General features: G+C 40.7%; 1 protein-coding gene across 2 annotated transcripts in view; it reads right to left on the bottom strand.

Moving 5' to 3' along the window:
• Positions 1-532: 532 nt before the first annotated feature.
• Positions 533-17838, bottom strand: part of LATS2 (large tumor suppressor kinase 2) — a 51299-nt gene continuing 33993 nt past the window's right edge. For both annotated transcript variants that reach the window (XM_064441160.1, XM_064441161.1), the window contains exons 3-8: positions 14837-14969; positions 9385-10922; positions 6054-6636; positions 5250-5432; positions 3867-3973; positions 533-3181 (exon numbers count right to left, since the gene is read on the bottom strand). In XM_064441160.1, the coding sequence (XP_064297230.1) occupies positions 2687-3181; positions 3867-3973; positions 5250-5432; positions 6054-6636; positions 9385-10922; positions 14837-14969 (3039 nt within the window). In that variant the 3' untranslated portion in view covers positions 533-2686. The remainder of the gene's footprint in view (positions 3182-3866; positions 3974-5249; positions 5433-6053; positions 6637-9384; positions 10923-14836; positions 14970-17838) is intronic.

Raw genomic sequence — 17838 nt, 5'->3', positions numbered from 1 at the left:
AGTTGTTCTTTAGGTGAAATGGCAGTTGGCTCCTGTTCACTGCAGCATAGATTTTAAATGAGTAATATATTCATTGTGGAAGCACCTGTTTCCTTCTGGGCTAGCTTCTCCTGTTTTGCTTAGTTGCAAAGATTCTGTATTTGCAGGTGAATTATTTGCATTCTAGAAATACATCAGAGGCAACAGCCAGAGGGGGAAAGCACACTGGTTGTGGCTGCCCTGGCAGAGCCACTGCTGCAGAGAAAGTATTAACTAACTGTTGCATTTTATGCGATCTACTGCCCCGGTCACACCAGAGCAAGTTTCACCTGGGAATCCTCCCCTTTACTCTCTTTACCCTTTACTTCTGCCATGAGGACAGAAGAAATTGTCTTCATGTACCCAGAGATCCCACAGCAAATGCTGCCGGAGAGGTGAGGTTTGGATCTCATGTTTATAATTCAAATCCCTCACTAACATTACAAAACAAAATCCATTAAAAATTCTCCCTTAAAATAGGCAGAAATAATCCTTTTCAAGAACACAAAATGCCTTTTAGATTTTGATTCAGATTTTTAATAAATTGTGCCAGTAGAAGCTTTCAAAGGCAATGATATATCAATAAATAACAGTTAAATTGAGTTCCTGAGAAAGAACCTACCACATGAAAGAATGTCAGATAGATGTAAATAACAAAAAATGGCATTACTATATAAAAAAGCAGTAATACTGAATCTTACATGAACTGTCACAACACAAGCACTGCATACCTCAGAACATTCCTTTCATACAAATGTAAACAAATACACAATCATTTTTGTTTAGTTTAGGCTGATGAATTTATATGTTGTTGCTTAGATATCTAAACAATGGATAGGATAGGATATGCTAAAACATTAAGGAATAATATGTGGAATAATATACGGAAAAAATAATGAAGCTCCAGATTTAAAAATAAAATAAAGCAAAAACACATTAAAGGAGTGTTTTCCTCAAATGTTATTACGTCAATCACTTTAAATAGGACTGTTACACTAATCTGAATTAAGGATTTTTGTGTGTTTACTTATTTAATTATATATAATATATATGCAAATATGTATGGCTTAATTATCTTTAGTATTCTGATATCACCTTGAATAATTCTCACTTATACATATAAGAAAAATGCATATTTTAACATAGTTAAGAATTGATATTTCAAAGTATGCCTATAATTTGACAGAAATGCAGGACTATTGTGCTCCATCACAGCAACATTTTTACCTATAGGCAACAGGACAGAATGACCTATGAACAAAGCCAACATTTTCATATGTCAGTGCCTAAAACATTAGGATCCTAAATGGATACACAGCCAGTCACGTGTAGGGATCTGATGTCTGGAAAAGCCATGTACCTCCCGGTTCTGTAGACGTCTGTGGAGCTGCACGCGCCCAACATCAGCCTCGTGGCACTCAGGATCCTTATGCGTTACGGGAGCACGGCGTTAGACACTCTGTTTTGAAGACGCTGAGCTACATATGTTAGTATTGGTGCTCTGCATTACTGCTAAAATTAAACAACGGATGCTGTGCTGCATGCCACGTGAATAAGCCCGGTCTAGACTGTTGCCACAAATCAGCTTTGTAATAACCATCTTGCTATTGATCTTTGTGGGGAAACGTGTGCTGATGATACATGTTTACTGAAATGATCTATTACATCAGACCACAAAATCACTATTCAGTTATAACCTTTGCAATCTGTTTTACAAAATTAATATTGGATACAATCATAAGAAGAAACCACCCACACAATACATTATCAACACACAGTTTAAAATGGTCTAATTTTAGACCCTCAGTAAAAACGGATCCACAGGACCTGCCTGTGAATGGCAAGAAAAGGCCATTTCAAACAGAAAAACACTGCTCATGCAACATTCTTCACACACTAGACAATGAAATCACACCCAAATTGTCACTTGCTCACACTTTCTATTACACTCCAATAAGCAGAAGGAAATAAAGCAGCTTTAAGGTTATGTCACAATTTTGAAATGTGGAAAATACATATAATAAACAAAAATCATGGTGCGAATACAATGGCATCAGTAAATTTAGAAAATTAGAGAGTTTTTTTTTTTTGTTCATTTTTCTTTTCTTTTTTCTTTCTTACATTATTGCACAGAGACCTTTCATCACATGTTCTTCAGCTTTATGCATCTTCCTAAATGTGAAATAAGTGCTATGGATAAAATAAAAATGTAGAAAAGAAGAACAGCAGCATGATTTGTCAAAGTTAATCCCTATAATTTAGTAGGAAAAAACCCCCTGCTATAAACAAAATATAAGTGCTCTTTATTCATTTAAAAAACAACGCTGACAGTTGCGGAAGTCTGTAAATGTTAATCTGAGTAGGGGGGTGCTGACCTCAAATAAAAATAGGCCTAGAAATGACAGACTGCTGGCCTTGCAGATTTTGGTGAAGACCAGGATTTCAAGTGTAATTATCAACAAAGTTATTTACAGTAAAACTGACCTGAACTTTCAAGAGTGCCATTTTTAGGACCTGGCCCTGCAAGCTTCTGACTCCCCAGGACAACTCCAGCCTCAGCTGAAGTTACACCTGAAAAAGCACTGCTACAGGATCAGCTCCTAAAGGATCAGTTAAAGGCCCTACTGGATTTGATATTAGTCTTATCTGGAGTACTCTATACAATAATTTACACATATACAGGCTGACAGGCTCCAGTCTCATCCACCACACCTTTGTCTTCTACATCAGATTTCTCAGACTGGCCAACTTCCATTCCAGAAGGTTTGGGATACCTGAACGGATACCCGTTGTCATCGAAGAACCTTCGGAAAGTAAACTCGTAAAAAGCATGTTCTGTGTGTTTGCTATTGGAAGAGGCTAGTGGATCCCATGTCCTGGTGCTGTCACCGCTAGCATCGTTCCAAGGACCTTCTTCTTCAACTGGATCAAAATTTGAGGTGTCCATTGGATGGCTGATCTTTGGAACATAGGGAGCTGGCTGCCTACGGATGTCGGTAGAGAAGTCCATAGAGTGAAAGAAAGAATGGGCCTTAATATCATCTGCTCCATTTCTTCCAAGCCTGTCCTCAGCAGCACAGCAGAGCTTTGTGATGAGATCAGTTGCCTCAGGGCTGAGCTTGATCTGTGAGGGAATGTGCAGTGTGCTTTCCCAATTTATCACCTGGAGGCAAGAAAGGCATTAAAGAACTTCTAATCCTGGAAACAGAATCTTTCCTATTGTCAACATTTAAGCGTACAGAAGAATACATATAACTAGTCAACTCACAGTCTGTATAATTATGTTAGAGGTTCAAGAACCCAATGATTAGATTGCACTGGCTATTTATAACTACTTTAATGAATCAAGAAACATTGTCGGATAGCGGATAAAAGGAGCAATTCCATTTTTAAAAAAGGCAGATTGCTTCCTGAATGCTCCCATAGTCTGATTTGAGAACATACTTGGTTTACACATGACTTCATGGAATGACTTCACGGAAAGCGACTCACTGCTTGGATTTGAAATGCTTACATTGTCAACTGTAATTGTCACTGGCATATCAGCTTACTCAAATCTGATCGGCACTCTAAAGAATTTAGATGGATGAACTTGTGCTTAGGAAATCAGAATTGTGCTGAGAAGACTCATAAAACTAGTAACTATGCAGTTGGACAAGTCAGTTCATTCAGTATCTTCACTGATTGGAAAAATATTTCTCCCTGCATAGAAGTATTTAAAATAAAGCTTTTGTAATCACAGCTCCTTTCTCCAGTAAAACAAGAGGGGATAGGTCTGCACATGGAGGAGAACAGAGGGAAATGGTTAAAATTTTGCTACCACAGACTGGAATTTTGCTTCAACTTACCTTCAGTTGGGTTTCTGTGGGTGTAGGAGCCAGAAAAGGAGGCTGTCCCACTAACATCTCAAAGAGGATCACACCAACACTCCACCAGTCACAGAGCTGAGTGTATCCTGAAAGGCAAGTCAAAAGGTTGTCCTTCACCAACTAGGGAGAATGTGTATAGAACTACTTGCAATTAAGTAACAAAACACACAGCACAGATTTCTGTCTTTTCTCAGACAATCTGTGACCTAAAAACAAAGGACTCCCAATCCACTTTCATCATAAAGTCGCTTCTGCTTTGCTGACCTGAATTCTACTTCTGTCAGTAAAGATCTAATCCTGTTGTCTGGAAATCTTTCTGAATAAATTTAATTCTCAACGAATGCGAGTAGTGAAATCATATAATTAGAAAGAAGTTCTTTTCGTGCCTTGTCCCACAACTACATCACTACAGTGCACAAACTGGACCTCAAAGAATAACAAAAAGGTTTAGTGACTGATGTCACCCCTAGGTTCAGTGGAGGTGACACCATGAGTTTGAGAAGCTGCTGAAAGACACAGTCTGGCTCTAGAGACAGAAGAAAGCCACGGACAACTTTCTGAACACATTCCAAGCAGAAGAACAATTTCAATCACTTAATTGCTGTGGCAAGACAAATAAGGTATATGCTTGAGATCTCTGGAAAGGAATGGAGGATTTAAACTATTATTTCAGTGGAGATGTGTCATCAGATGATGTATGATCCAATGTGAAATCTCTCAACTTGGGAAAGATCAGCCTTAGGATCTGACTTGTAGACAACTTTGAACATCTAATCTCCTTACTACAGTAAGCATGTCTGTTCTGCATGGATAGCCACCAAGTACTGTCTGAATTCCTCAAGCCAAGCTTTTGAATGCAGGGTGTCCAGTGTAAATTGTGGAAAACTTCATTGGGTTTCCCCAAGATTCTGGCTGGGAATCTGGAGGATGTTTCCACAAGTTTACATCATCCATATTTAAGTGGCCCATGTGAATCAGCAATTCAGAATCATCAGCTGGCTACTCTCTGGTCTATGTAAACTTGCTAGTGGCCATAGTTGTACTCCATGAGTACAGATAATCTGTTTTATACTTGAAAATTATCACTGCCAACATCACCTGACACATTTATTAGCAGTCTCATTCAAAGGCCTCAGACTGTAGACATACACAGACATACAAAGTATGACTACCATCAACGTCAGCGATATGATGCTGAACAGTGGAGCAGGTAGAGAAATCTGTTCTTAATGTGAGCTAAGTGTTTGTGGCCTTCAGAATTACAATCTTCCAAAGCAGCAAGCTTATTTAAGGGGGAAAAACCCAAAAGTATTTCAAAGCATCAATGGTCACTTAAACAGGAGAAAAATTCAGGTTATCTACCTTTACGAAGCAGGACTTCAGGAGCAATGTAATTAGGGGTTCCAACTAATGAGTGGGCTAGACATCTCTGATGCTGCTTCTTAGCTCTTTGTTCCAATGTCTTCAGCCTATCTCCACATCTACAGTTGGACACATCATCCCAAAGATCACTGGGCTCCATGCTGTCTTGTCTGATATGGCTCCCTTTCAAATGGGACAGAAAGTTTACATTCTCGGTCATGAAATACAACACACAAAGCATTTATCTAGATCTAGTTGTGCCATCTTCTACTCTCACTCAAGAACAGCATTTAAATTTTAAATGCAAGACATTTCCTTCTGCCCTCCCCTTCACAATTGGCTTCCATAACCAGCAAAATGCCTGTCTCAGTGCAAGGAAGCATGCTCCCATATGGGGGGGATACAGAACAATGGAGTCTATTTAGATTAGCTATACCAATTGTTTATGACCTCTTTGCCAAAAGACACCAATATCCCTCAATGGCACACACAAGAGGTATGTGGACTAATTTAAATCTGTGATTAAATTATTTCACCATCAAAAAAGGCCCTCCAAAGAAGCAAAAACCGAAAAATTCCTGCTACTGCAGCAGTCAGCCAGATTACTGATAGGGATTTAAACAGTACTGGAAACACAGGACTGGAAACAAACTAACTGAATGAGGTAGTGAGAGACAGATGCATCATATTGCCGTTGACCCTTTGTCAATGTACACACCTGTCTTCTGAGCTGGCATTTCTGCTAAAAGATGCCTGTTTGTTTCAAAATAAATAATGCAATACCACCACAAAGCCTAACAGTACCTTTCTGATAGTATTTTGAATTGTGAGTCCACCTGAATCCAGTACACAGTCCAAAGTCAGTCAGTTTGATATGCCCATCAAGGTCTATCAGAATGTTGTCTGGTTTGATGTCTCGATGAATAAATCCCATTTTGTGCACGCTCTCTATAGCCAAAGTGAGCTCTGCAATATAAAATCTAGCCAGACGCTCTGGAAAGACCTCCATCCGAATCAGTAGACTCATCATATCCCCTCCTGGGATGTAGTCCATCACAAAGTACAAGTTGTCTTTATCTTGGAAGGAATAATAGAGTTTAACCACCCATTCGTTGTCTGCCTCAGCAAGTATGTCCCTCTCTGCTTTGACGTGAGCCACCTGGTTCCGGTTTAAAACATCTTTCTTTCGTAGAGTCTTCATGGCATACAGGGCATGGGTATCCACTTTGCAGGCCAAACATACTTCTCCAAATGCACCAATACCCAGAGTCTTGATTTTCACAAACATAGATTTGTCCATTTTGGCCCTTTTAAGTCTGTTGTAGTTGGACTCCTTCTGGTAGAGAATTTTCCTCATTTGTTCCTGTTCTGCTTCACAAAGGCCAGCCTTTACAAAGGAAAGCAAACCACAAGAGCTAGTACTGTTACATTCATAGCACAGGAACAATAAACTAGCATTCCCAAAATGCATTTCTCAGAAAAATTAACCAAGAACCAGAAAAGACATAGTAATGGGAGATATACTCTCTTGTCTGTCTGTTGAGGTATTTCTGAAATACCAGCAAATTCACTGTGCCCTAACTTGTTACCTGAATTTGCCATATCTGATACTGGTCTGCCTTTCTCGATTGACTGAACAGAGGCATAGAGCAATACTGTCATATAACACAACAAACCTAATAATGAAATTTGGTTCACACCTTTCAAATATATACTTTGCCACTGCACTCCAGTATTCATATGTGCACTGCAGTACAGTTTAACTTAAACTGAAACTTAAACCTAGATGCAGCAGTCACTTTGTTCATGAACAGTTCTCCAAGGCAAGTGACATTAACAGTTCCTACCTTGAGTGCTGTTTGACGATTAGTTTTTGTGTTGTAATTAAGAAGCACACCAAAGTGCTTTGGAAACCTTCTTCTTTGGAAGCTGTTTTTCTTCCTCTGCCACATACAGCCGCCACTCTCAAGCTTTGTAGATATCCTGACCATCTGTTTTAGAAGCTTCTCCCTTTTCCATCCCAAAATACATGCATATAACCCTCAGCTCTGGCCTCCCCCCAGCCACTGCAGTCCAGACCCTGGTACCATTTCCCCGCTAAATGTATTATTCCCCTTCTGCATCTAAGCTGTAAAAAAACTGGCTTGTCCAGCTACCTCCTGTCCCCAGGGAGCCTCCAAGTAACCGCAAGTAGCATTTCACACGGCTGCCAGGAGAGACCTCCTAAGAAAGGGAGAAGTATTATCCAACTAGACTTTCCTCACCCTTCAAGACAGAGCCTGCACACTACTAGCTCTGCCAGCTTTGGTGCTTACCCTCTCCTGAGGGCCATTAGTGGCTTCCACCAGCAGAAGCCCCTAGACTGATCCTCAGGATCCTCTGACAACTCATCTTCCGCAGCACTCCCCGTTCTTTCTGCATACCCCATTTCCAAAATCCTGAATTAACTGACATCAGCTGAAGCACTTTGAGATTAAGATCAGTGGGAAAGGGCAATGGGGAGGAAGGTGGAAGGAGTTGAAGCTGACTGATTAGCAGGCTAGAGATCCAAGCATACACCACACTGACAGGGCCACTGCTTAGATTGATTTAATTTCACATCTGTAGTCTAGGTCTTTGAAGGTGAATGTAGACAGCCAAGCTATGCAGTGAGATCCCCACGAAATAAAAATGAAATCTGCATGAATGAAAGATGAAGGATGTCTGCAGAAACTTGCAGAACAGGTAGGATGAGTTTTTAGATTGAAGGCAACAGCTGAATCAAAAGAAGTAATACTGTTTTTAAAATGTAAGGCAAGTACATCAATCCATAATAAAGGAAGTGTTTACTGTTTTACAGTAAAATAATTATTGTGTTGTGTTCTTGGTTAATTCTAGAATAATGTAATATTCAGATAGCCAAAAGTCTCCTGAGTGTCTTATTCTAGCCAGTGATGAGGTGGTTAGGGGAAGGAGTTGTTTTTATTTCCAGCTGAATTATCTTTGAGTTATGAAGTGAAGGGAAGCTGAAGAGTCAGAAGAGAAGAAGCAACACAATTAGCTGCTGTTTTACTTCTCTAGAGATCATTCCCTATCTCACTCTCAGGAAAATATTCACTAGATCCAAGCAATGCCACAATCTGTACTTGCAGTGAGGACAAACTATTAACTGTCACTAAAATGCTGACCTTTCAAGGGATTTTAGAAGCATATTAGTTTAATTTTAACCTCAGAAAACAAGCCACCCTGTTTTCTGGAGCAATGTGAGCATCAAATTAATTGACTCTAGAAAGCCAATGTGCTAGGGAAGATTCAGTAGTTAATTATTAGCCATTATGCATTAATAATAGCTTTCTTTAGAGTTTATCCTTAAATACAAAAGAAGTCTAGTCATATTCTAGTCATGTCTAGGTAAAAACCTCTTCCACATTTAAAAATGAAAAACAAAATTGCCAGAGCAACCACCAAAACTTTGCAGCTTTGTTTTAAGCAGCTCTATCAGTGAATCAACTTAGGTTTGAGAGCTACAATTAGGCATGAAAGAAGTGCTCTCACTCAAAAAGTGCACCTTCCTGAGACCTGTTTCTAGAACAAGTTCCAGCAAGGGTCCCAAAATCAGTTCAAGCTGGCCAAGATATGGTTACTTGCACAATACTATTACCTACATGTTTTCAACGGACAACTTCCAGTCAAGTATTACATATTCATCTGAAAACACGGCATGGTGAATATACTGCCAAGCTGAACCATGACTGTGGTGAATGAATGACTATCATGGCACAGTGAGGAAGAACTGGAGCAGAGATAAAACATTTTTCAGAGTTTTGTAGGAGCTGCCAAAGTATTGCCAGAGTTATTTCTGCCTCAAACCTGGCTTCTGAGTTCTTGCCTAAGCAAACATAAGACTTTCCTACTATGGGGGGGTTTGCTTCATTTTACCTTTCCAGTATGAAGATACATTTCACATCTCAGGTTTTTCAGACAGCCTCCCACACCTGCATCCATGCTTCTAAATGACAATAGTCTGGTATAGGGAGGTATTGGATACCTACTACTTGCAGTGGAGTCTGTCTTTATAAATTTTTTGACTGATTAAAAATAGTAATAATCAATTTTACCTCATTAATTTTTATTATAACAAAACAAAGAAAATTACTTTAGCCATTTCTTGCTCCAATTGTAATCTTCTGTTAATTTTCTGCTGGTAGGTCTTTATGACATTTTCTACATGTTGCTCCATGTAGAACTTGAAGGCAAAAGGTGAGTAGCTCTTTATTCGGGATTCTCTCTTTTCTTCATCTTTGCCATTTTTTCGCACAGGCACCGGAGACGTCTGAATCTGCTTTTTATCCTTGCTTGGTTTTTCAGCTTTAGTGTTCTTGCTGCTTTTATCATTTCGCTCGCTGTTCTCCTCAGCCTTATTGCACGTTGAACTGGGGACTACACGAAGAGTCTGCTCTACACCCATGCATAAGCAGTTGATATCAAACTGCTCAGAGCTACCAGGAAGTAACAAATGCTTGGGATATGGTGGTGGTGGACACCGTAGTTCCTGGTTGCCATAATCCACATCTAGCTGATAGGCATTAGCTGCTCCAACAGGTGGCACATGCTGCTCAATGATCTCCAAGCCGTCCACGGCTTGTGCCTGCGCAGGTAACCATCCAGGATGGGAAGGTCCCACTGCAGTCTGAGGCTCAGGTCTCATCACTCGCATGCTCTTCACTGGCTGGAGAATATGAGCGGATGTGACTGCTGTGATCGTATTTGGAGACGTAATTGAAGGATCAGGTTTCCCTGGAGGAACCTGCCTTATAGACACTGTCACTTGTGGCTGTTGCTGGTGGTTGTTAAAGGAGTTTGTTCTGCTCGGCACTGTGGCATCGGGTCTGAAGGATACATGTTGCCGTGGAGACGTTTCTATTCCTGGATTTTGTAAAGAATCTCGGCGTGATGGTGTTGCTGCCTGCCACTGCTGAACTTGAGGATTATTCATGTCATAGAGGTCCATGTTTAGGCTATTTCTAGATGGAGTTAACAGATTTTGTGGTGGACTGTCTGAAAAATCATTAGCAAAGGCTGGACCTCTTGATATCACATGCATTTGATGAGAAGAAGGACTTGTCTGTTTGTGATGAGAATGTGATATATACAGGCTTGCTGGTGCCTGCTGAAACGCGTGAGCAGAATTATTCTGAACAATTGCCCCTTTATTTGGGAGATTGGTGTATCCTCCCTCCTGCTGCATCTTGTTTTGGAAGGATGGACTCCGCTGAACGCCATACCCCATAGGTTCCCCCTGCACCATCATGTGCTGCCTACTATAATGTTGGCTGTTGGAGCCATGGGATGCCTGCAGCTGCAAAGCTTGACTGCTGTGATTACCCACTGGATAATTAATCACAGAAGACTCAATATTTGGAGGGTATGTTTTCTGCTGATGGCTTGTTTGTGTGCTGTGAGTGCCTACTCCAGAGGGTCGCTGCACAGGAGCATTCATAGCTGTAGACTGTGAAGTAGAGATTAAATAGTCCATGTACGGCCTTGGAACTTCAGTAAGCATATTTGCACCTTCTGCTCCAAAGCCTGTCCCTTCATAGGCTGCATTACTGATCTGATGGTAGGACGGAAAAGATTCGTTTGATCCTTCGAAGCTTGGCCTGCGGGTTACATTATTTGGCACAATACCCTTTCCTTTATAAAGAGAACACAGAAGAATGTTAGAAAACAATTCAGGTGAACCAATTACTTTGCATTACTCATCCATCTATACATACAAACATACACACACACACACACACACACACACACACACACAAAAACTGTGTAGGGAGTATGTGTTATAAAAACACCTTCCAAAATCTAAATTAAGCACTCTGAACATTTAAAGTTATAGTTGCCAAGTATTACTACTGATAATGAGCTACTAGCCCCCAGTACTGCTCATGCCAGGAATCATCAGGGAGTCCTATCAAATCATGAAAATAGAAGCACAAATTCCTTAACTATGAAATCATCAGATTACACTACAGCCTGGTTTTTAAAGCTGGACCAATATTACCGGTCATTACCCACAGACAGGAGGAAGCGACAGAGCAGGGGGTTAAGTACAGCACCAACGGGAGAAAAAAAGCTGCTGGAAGCACTGTCAATATAACTTAAAGTCAACATTACTATAAGCTACTAGGTCATCACATAGTCCACATCATCTGTACAGTGAGCTCACTGCTTATGCTGGGGATCTGTTTACATCTCTCTGGTTCCATTGTTCTCCTCAAAAATCCTTGTTCTCCTCTCCTTCCTCTACAACAAAGGCATCATACAGTTTGTCCTGTATTCCTTCCAATGTGTTGGACAGAATATCCCCTCATATTACTCATCATCCATCTGTTTGGAAGGCAAATCTTTCGGGGTGTCAACATGTTAATCTTGTCTCTGCGCATTCTTCAAGCTAAGATAACAGCATTCTTATACTCAAAGTGTTAATGGCACTTTTCATCACTTCTTTGATCTGAGGACAAATTGCAGGTGTATAAAGCACTGGCTGTCCTAAAATGACAAGGGGACACTCTGCATTGTCACTGGTTTTTTGTTCCCCTTCTGGTTCTTTAGCTTTCACAAATCACAGGACTTGGCCCATTTATGCCTAAACAATTTCCTTTTAAAATCTTGACTTCTGCAAGAATAGTTGCATTGAGCTAACAGGCTTGAACACTGGATTGCAAGCTTTTCCGATTACATGCATTACAGCATGACCCAGCTGGGCCAGTGCAGCACACTGGAGCATAGCTGTTGACTCCTCACCTTGACACACAAGCCCAGCTATATACAGACACACGAGGACGTGCTTGTTATTAAGACAGGTCTATGCACCATCTCTGCATGCTGAAGAGGCTGCCCCCACACTAAATGACACTTTCATAAACAATGCAACGTTCTGAAATGGAATCAAGTTGGACAAATAATCAGCATTCTTTAAAATGAAATCTATAATCGGCAGCTCTTTTTCCTATGATAACACAAGACCATGCTTATGGAGGTGGTACTTGTAACAGCACTCCCTGATAGCTCATCTGTTGGGACACAGTGAGATGCACTGATGAGGCTGTGGCAATCCAAAGCATCCTAAGAAACGGCTGCTCTGGCCTGGAGGTGGGAGGCAGCCCGGAGACCCATTTGTCATCTCTGTCAGTAGGATTCATGCTGAGCCTCATGGGCAAACCGACTTTGTTTTTCCCTATCAGAGGACGTGAAGGAAAGTAGCAGCAGTAATTGTCCTCCTTTGGGACACATATGTCAGTTGCGCAAGGAATCTTGCTGATGTCAAGAGAGATATGATATCCACCTCCTAGATTTGTATACCAGTAAATCTGTTCTGGTCTGATGAAGGATATTTGGATTTGTGAAGATACCAAATGTGGTAGTTGCAGATGATTTTTTTTTTTCCACACATTCCTATCCAACACAGTAACTGTTATGACTACCTCTTGCCTATGAAGGTTTTAGATCAGTGTATTCTTAAGATCAACTATACTCATGGGATCATCTGTTTTTATACATAACTCTCTGTCACACAGTAATATCTGGTAAGTTTTATTTGAGTCCTGCCAGTATGCTGAAACTCTTGTTACCTTTGTATTGAAGTTAAAGCAGGACAAAAATGAATAATTTGAAAATATATTTCCATACACCAATATATGGAATTCAAAAACTGAGGATTTACATTCTCAAACTGCAAAGGAAAAGTTCCCAAGCAGCATTACATGCTTCCTAATGAACTAGAGGAGACGACTGCTATCCTAGCACAAGCAATACCATACCAAGCAAATCAGTATGATTTGGTGGCACCTCAGGCAGGCAAACATCAGTTGCACGATATTTAAGTTTTGCATCCTGTTCATCCTAAAAGCAAAGGTGGATCTTCAGCTCAAAAGGTTAAGTATTCAAAACAGCTGCATGCACTGGAATGTTAAGAAAGCAAAACCAAATGCAAATGAAAGACAACTGAGTCATTAAAATGTTAGCCTAGAAAGATTTCACAACCCTTTCAGAGGAGATGTACACTCTTTAGGACTGGGTGTGTTCTTTCACTTTAAGGAATAAAGCCTTTATATTATAAAAAGCAAAATACAGTACAGTAATTCTGTCAAAGTTATTTTAAATTCTCCTTAAGGCCCAGTTGAGGCCATATTGGTGCATGCATTAGGACAGAGCTCTCCAAACAGCAATCTGGCCAGTACCACTTTGTCTGTCAGGTGGTCACACTGCAGGGTAACGCTCTTGGAAAGGTTTTCTTAGGGTTTTCCAGAATTTCGCCAAATAATAAAACAGGTATTCTAAGACTGATAGAAAGGGCAGCTGAGCTCCTCCTTAAACAGAACCATCACCCTTTCCCACCACATCTGAATCTCCACTCCTGAGAGTGACAACCTGGAAAATGAGGTCCTTCCCTGTTTCCGTCCTCCATAGACGTGGTTACTCTCAGGGTCCTTCAGGAAAGAAGTGGCTTTACTGAAGACCTCTTTCCTGTCCAGGGCTTTCTCTTCCTCAGCTTACCTCATCTCTGGACATACCTCTCTATCAGCTAAGCCAAATTTAACACCCTTCCCAACAAAGATCTTCAATTTGATCAAGAGGCAAGAAGGGAGATGCTGCTGAGGTAGTCAAGAAGATAAATTTGTCACGTGGAAATCACCTGCACACAGTAAACTTAACTTATGACCATACTCAGAGGTCTGTACTACTGTAATCAGGCTGATTGGATTATTAGCTTCAACTAGTCCAACACAGACAAGCCCTTCAGTCTAAACATTGCCACTGACACAAGAGAAGTTCCTTGTCCGACAAAACAGGCCCCTGGCAACAGCTCTTCAATCCGCTCAACCCTTAGCTAACTAAATCCTCTGCAGCATGTAACACTGTGTGATTACACAGGTTCAGCCAGCCAGAGGATGGTTATTTGTCTGCTTGGCCAGTTTTTGAAACTGAAAGAAGATAAATGTAACAAACTCTATGCAAACCAGACTATATCCTGATCACAGATCAAAAGCATTCTGCAGTGCTGTAAGTGCCAATACCTAAACGGTAACAACTCTTGTGAGGCCTGTTGTCAGCTGTGGTCTGATGTTTGCTGATGAGGCATATGCAGGGCCCAAATCCTCCCATTTGCTAATTTACATGGAACAGAGGCAGACTAGGAAGGATGAGTGGAAAAGCTTCTGTTACCTTGGCCCAAGCTATGTCTGCAGTGTACTTACAAGGATGTTGACGTGAATTCCTGGGAAGTGAGCTATCTCACAACTCTACAGCAATTACTTATGTGCAAGGTTTTACTTTGCGGTAAACTTGAGATGTTTGAGGTGATTTGCACTGAAGGATAAACAGCTTTGTGTTTAAGAAGGTGGACTACAAATGTGCTCTTGCAAAGCAGGCTGAGTTGTGTCCAGCTTCCAGCCCAGCTCACCTTGCAGGGCCGTGTTCACATTTCTGTCTCCTACAAGAGTACTACTCAATACTGCCAATCCTCCACTACTGACCAGCAACAACTCTACTTTAAAAAATAGCTTACTGCAAAGAAGAACTCAATTTTTAAAAAATTTAATGCTTACCTGGTGAAGTCTGCTTAATTACACGTACTATCTGTTCATTTCTAGGATCCAAGTAGCTCATCTTACTGATATACTCCAGAGCTGCTTCAATACTTCTGCTACCCGTCTGCTTCAGTGCTCGGACAGCCATCTCCTGTACAAAGCAAACAAAACTTGAATCACATTGAGACAAAGCCCAAGCACTGTACTGCAGGCTAGAAAGATGTAAGTGTTCTTACGTTTATAGAAACATTTTATAATTCACACCAGATCACAGCTGCCTGAAGCCAAATGAACACATATTTTGAAAACATCTGCATGCCTTATACAATTTGAACATAAAAAGAATAAAATAAGAAAAAAAAAAACAACCTACCCAAACTCTGGCAATTAAGAGGCATCACACTGAAATGTGTACTTTAAAATTCCTTAAAATAAACTTTGAGTCAAATCTGAAAAAGGCAGCCTGGTTTGACATAGGATGAAATAGAATTAAATATTTAGCTTTCAGTATTTGAGAGCATGTCTATTAGTCACACCTGAACACAGTAAAAGATTTAATGTTGCACAGATGCCACAAGAAGCTAATTACACAGGGTTTTCTATGTATGTTTTCTATGCAGAGAATCCTGGCCCCACTAGAGTCAATGGAAAAGAAAGATTGCTGTTTCCAGGACAGCTGGGACATCATTCACTATCTGTTTGGAAAAGGACTAGCACATCAAACTGCATTTCACATTGTTAGTCTTTTTAGCTGTACTTTATTTGGCACACATCCATCACGGAGAAGTTAATATGGATGCCAGACACACAACCTGAAAACTAAAACTGGGATAAACATGAATACTGGAGTTAAACTACTCCAACACAACCATGGGTAGTGTCCCTGCTCTACAGCTAGCAAGTCACGTTCTTCTGGAGTTTGTTATACGTTTACTTATAGCTCAGGTATATAGAATACCCTTCAACAATGACTCTAAGCTTTTCATTGCAAAGCAAAACTCACAAATCCTTGCAAGGATGTATGGTCTTTTCTGACATGATGGGGAGACTGAAATCCAGAGCTTTAATGTTGAATTCACATTGCTAAAGTTCAGCCACCAAGAAGTCAGACCTTTAGTTGAAAGCAGTTGTTGAGAACCTTTCTATAATCACCTCCTTCCAAAAGGCAATTCATCAAATAGGTATTACAGGAGATAAACTGACCTTTGGTAACAGATTAGAGGACTAATTTGAACTGGACTCCTAGCTCTTAGATGGCTGAAGTTGGATTAAATCAATGCCACCATCAAGGCCTTGCCTGCAAACGTCTGTGTTCTATTATCTTGCCACTGTAGTGCCATTTTTTAGGGGAATTCTGTCATCATAACCTGCCTACTGAGTGCTGAATCAGATGGAGTTTGTGCCTTCTTGGCTTGCCTTACTGACTGCAGATGTGACGGCTGGGTTGGCACTCTTCCACAGGGCAGTTCTGTGCGCTGGCTAGCAGTCAGGTAGCCTCAACATGTACGCCCCTTTCCCTTATCACCTGGAGCAGAGAGCAACTTTGCTTGACTGAACTGCAAGTACATGTAACATACTCACTGTTTGCTCAGCAAGGAAGAATCATCTCAGATGACACTAATTCACACTTAGCACAGAGCCACACGCTGGCACTTGGCATTTTGCTTCGCTTAGCTCAGTCCCCTCCTACTCCCCCCAAAATGGCAGCATTTTCTCCATTACTCAAAGATGCTGCCTGGGGAATAGCTATAGCAAGTTTGAATATTTTTCATACAATTTATGACTCATAATTCATAGAAAGGCAATAGTTGGTTTCACATTTCCTATAGCTGAAATATTTCACTGGCATCAACACATTACTAAGGGCAATTTTAAATCAACAGAAAACTATTATGTATGAGGGAAAGAATTTCCCACAATGTTTTTTTCATCTCTTTCCTTCTGCTTTATTCTTCTGGATACATTTCTAAAGTATTAGCAAATTCGCATCCTAGTGCTCAGCATTCTCATCATCCAGGGACTCTGGGCTTTACAGCCAGTTCCAAAGGGCTGCTACATACTCTGCCCATTTACACCAGCTGGATCTAGCCCTAGATCACAAGTCTTAAAATGTTTTCTAAATCAAATGTACTCAATATGCAAGACTGAAAGATCTCTGGGCTGGCTTGGATGTTAGGTTTTTCTTTTGGTTTTGTCTGCAATGGAGTTACCAAGAGAATAAATGCTTGGTAAGCAATTATCTTAATGATTAATAAAATAGCCCATATACTCCACTTCTCCCTCTCTTAGCTGTGTTGGCTGTACACAATTCAAAGGGGCTAAAATAGGTTAGTTTATCATCAGCACAGCAATATCATCTCTGAAAATGGTCCTTTCCCCCCCAATACTGTTGCACCACTTTCTCCTCTTTTGCCATCAGCTGTCAGAAAAGAAGGGTAAAAATGACACTGGTCTATTTGAATTTGCATGTTCTACCTTCAGCAGATCATTAAGAGATTAATATTTGAACTTCAGTGGGAATAATGGGAGGGAAAAAGCCCAGGACATTTCACTGTGGACTGTATGATAACCTAAGAGGGCCAGCAAGAGTTTGGGTCTGGCAGATGTGTCACTGGCAATCTCACGCCCATAAGCCCCCAGTGCAGCAGCCGCCCTGTGCTCCACCTCACCGGCTCTCACCTTTCATTAGGTCAGCTCCCACCCTCCAAAGGGTTTCCTTATTACATACCCTGTCTGCTTAGCATTTATATTACTGCTGGAAAAAATGAAGTAAGTTTTTTTTGTGGTTCCAAAGAACACCTGTGATTCCCCTGTACAGCATCCCACAACTTTGGCCCTTTCCCCCATAGCTATCATGAGATATAAATAGACCCAGTTTCTGATGCTGCTTCACAAAAGCTTCACATCATCTCCAAACAAAGGGAGAGTGACCAACAAAAAAGAAACATTCCACTTACAAAAGGAAAAGGTTTTTTTCAGAGGCAGATCACATATCATAATTCTCTACCCAGGAGACAAAT

Source organism: Phalacrocorax carbo, chromosome 1 (assembly GCF_963921805.1).
Source record: "Phalacrocorax carbo chromosome 1, bPhaCar2.1, whole genome shotgun sequence".
Lineage (NCBI taxonomy): Eukaryota > Metazoa > Chordata > Aves > Suliformes > Phalacrocoracidae > Phalacrocorax > Phalacrocorax carbo.
The sequence above is the reverse complement of the archived record's forward strand: the minus strand, read 5'-3'. Positions and strand labels throughout refer to the sequence as shown.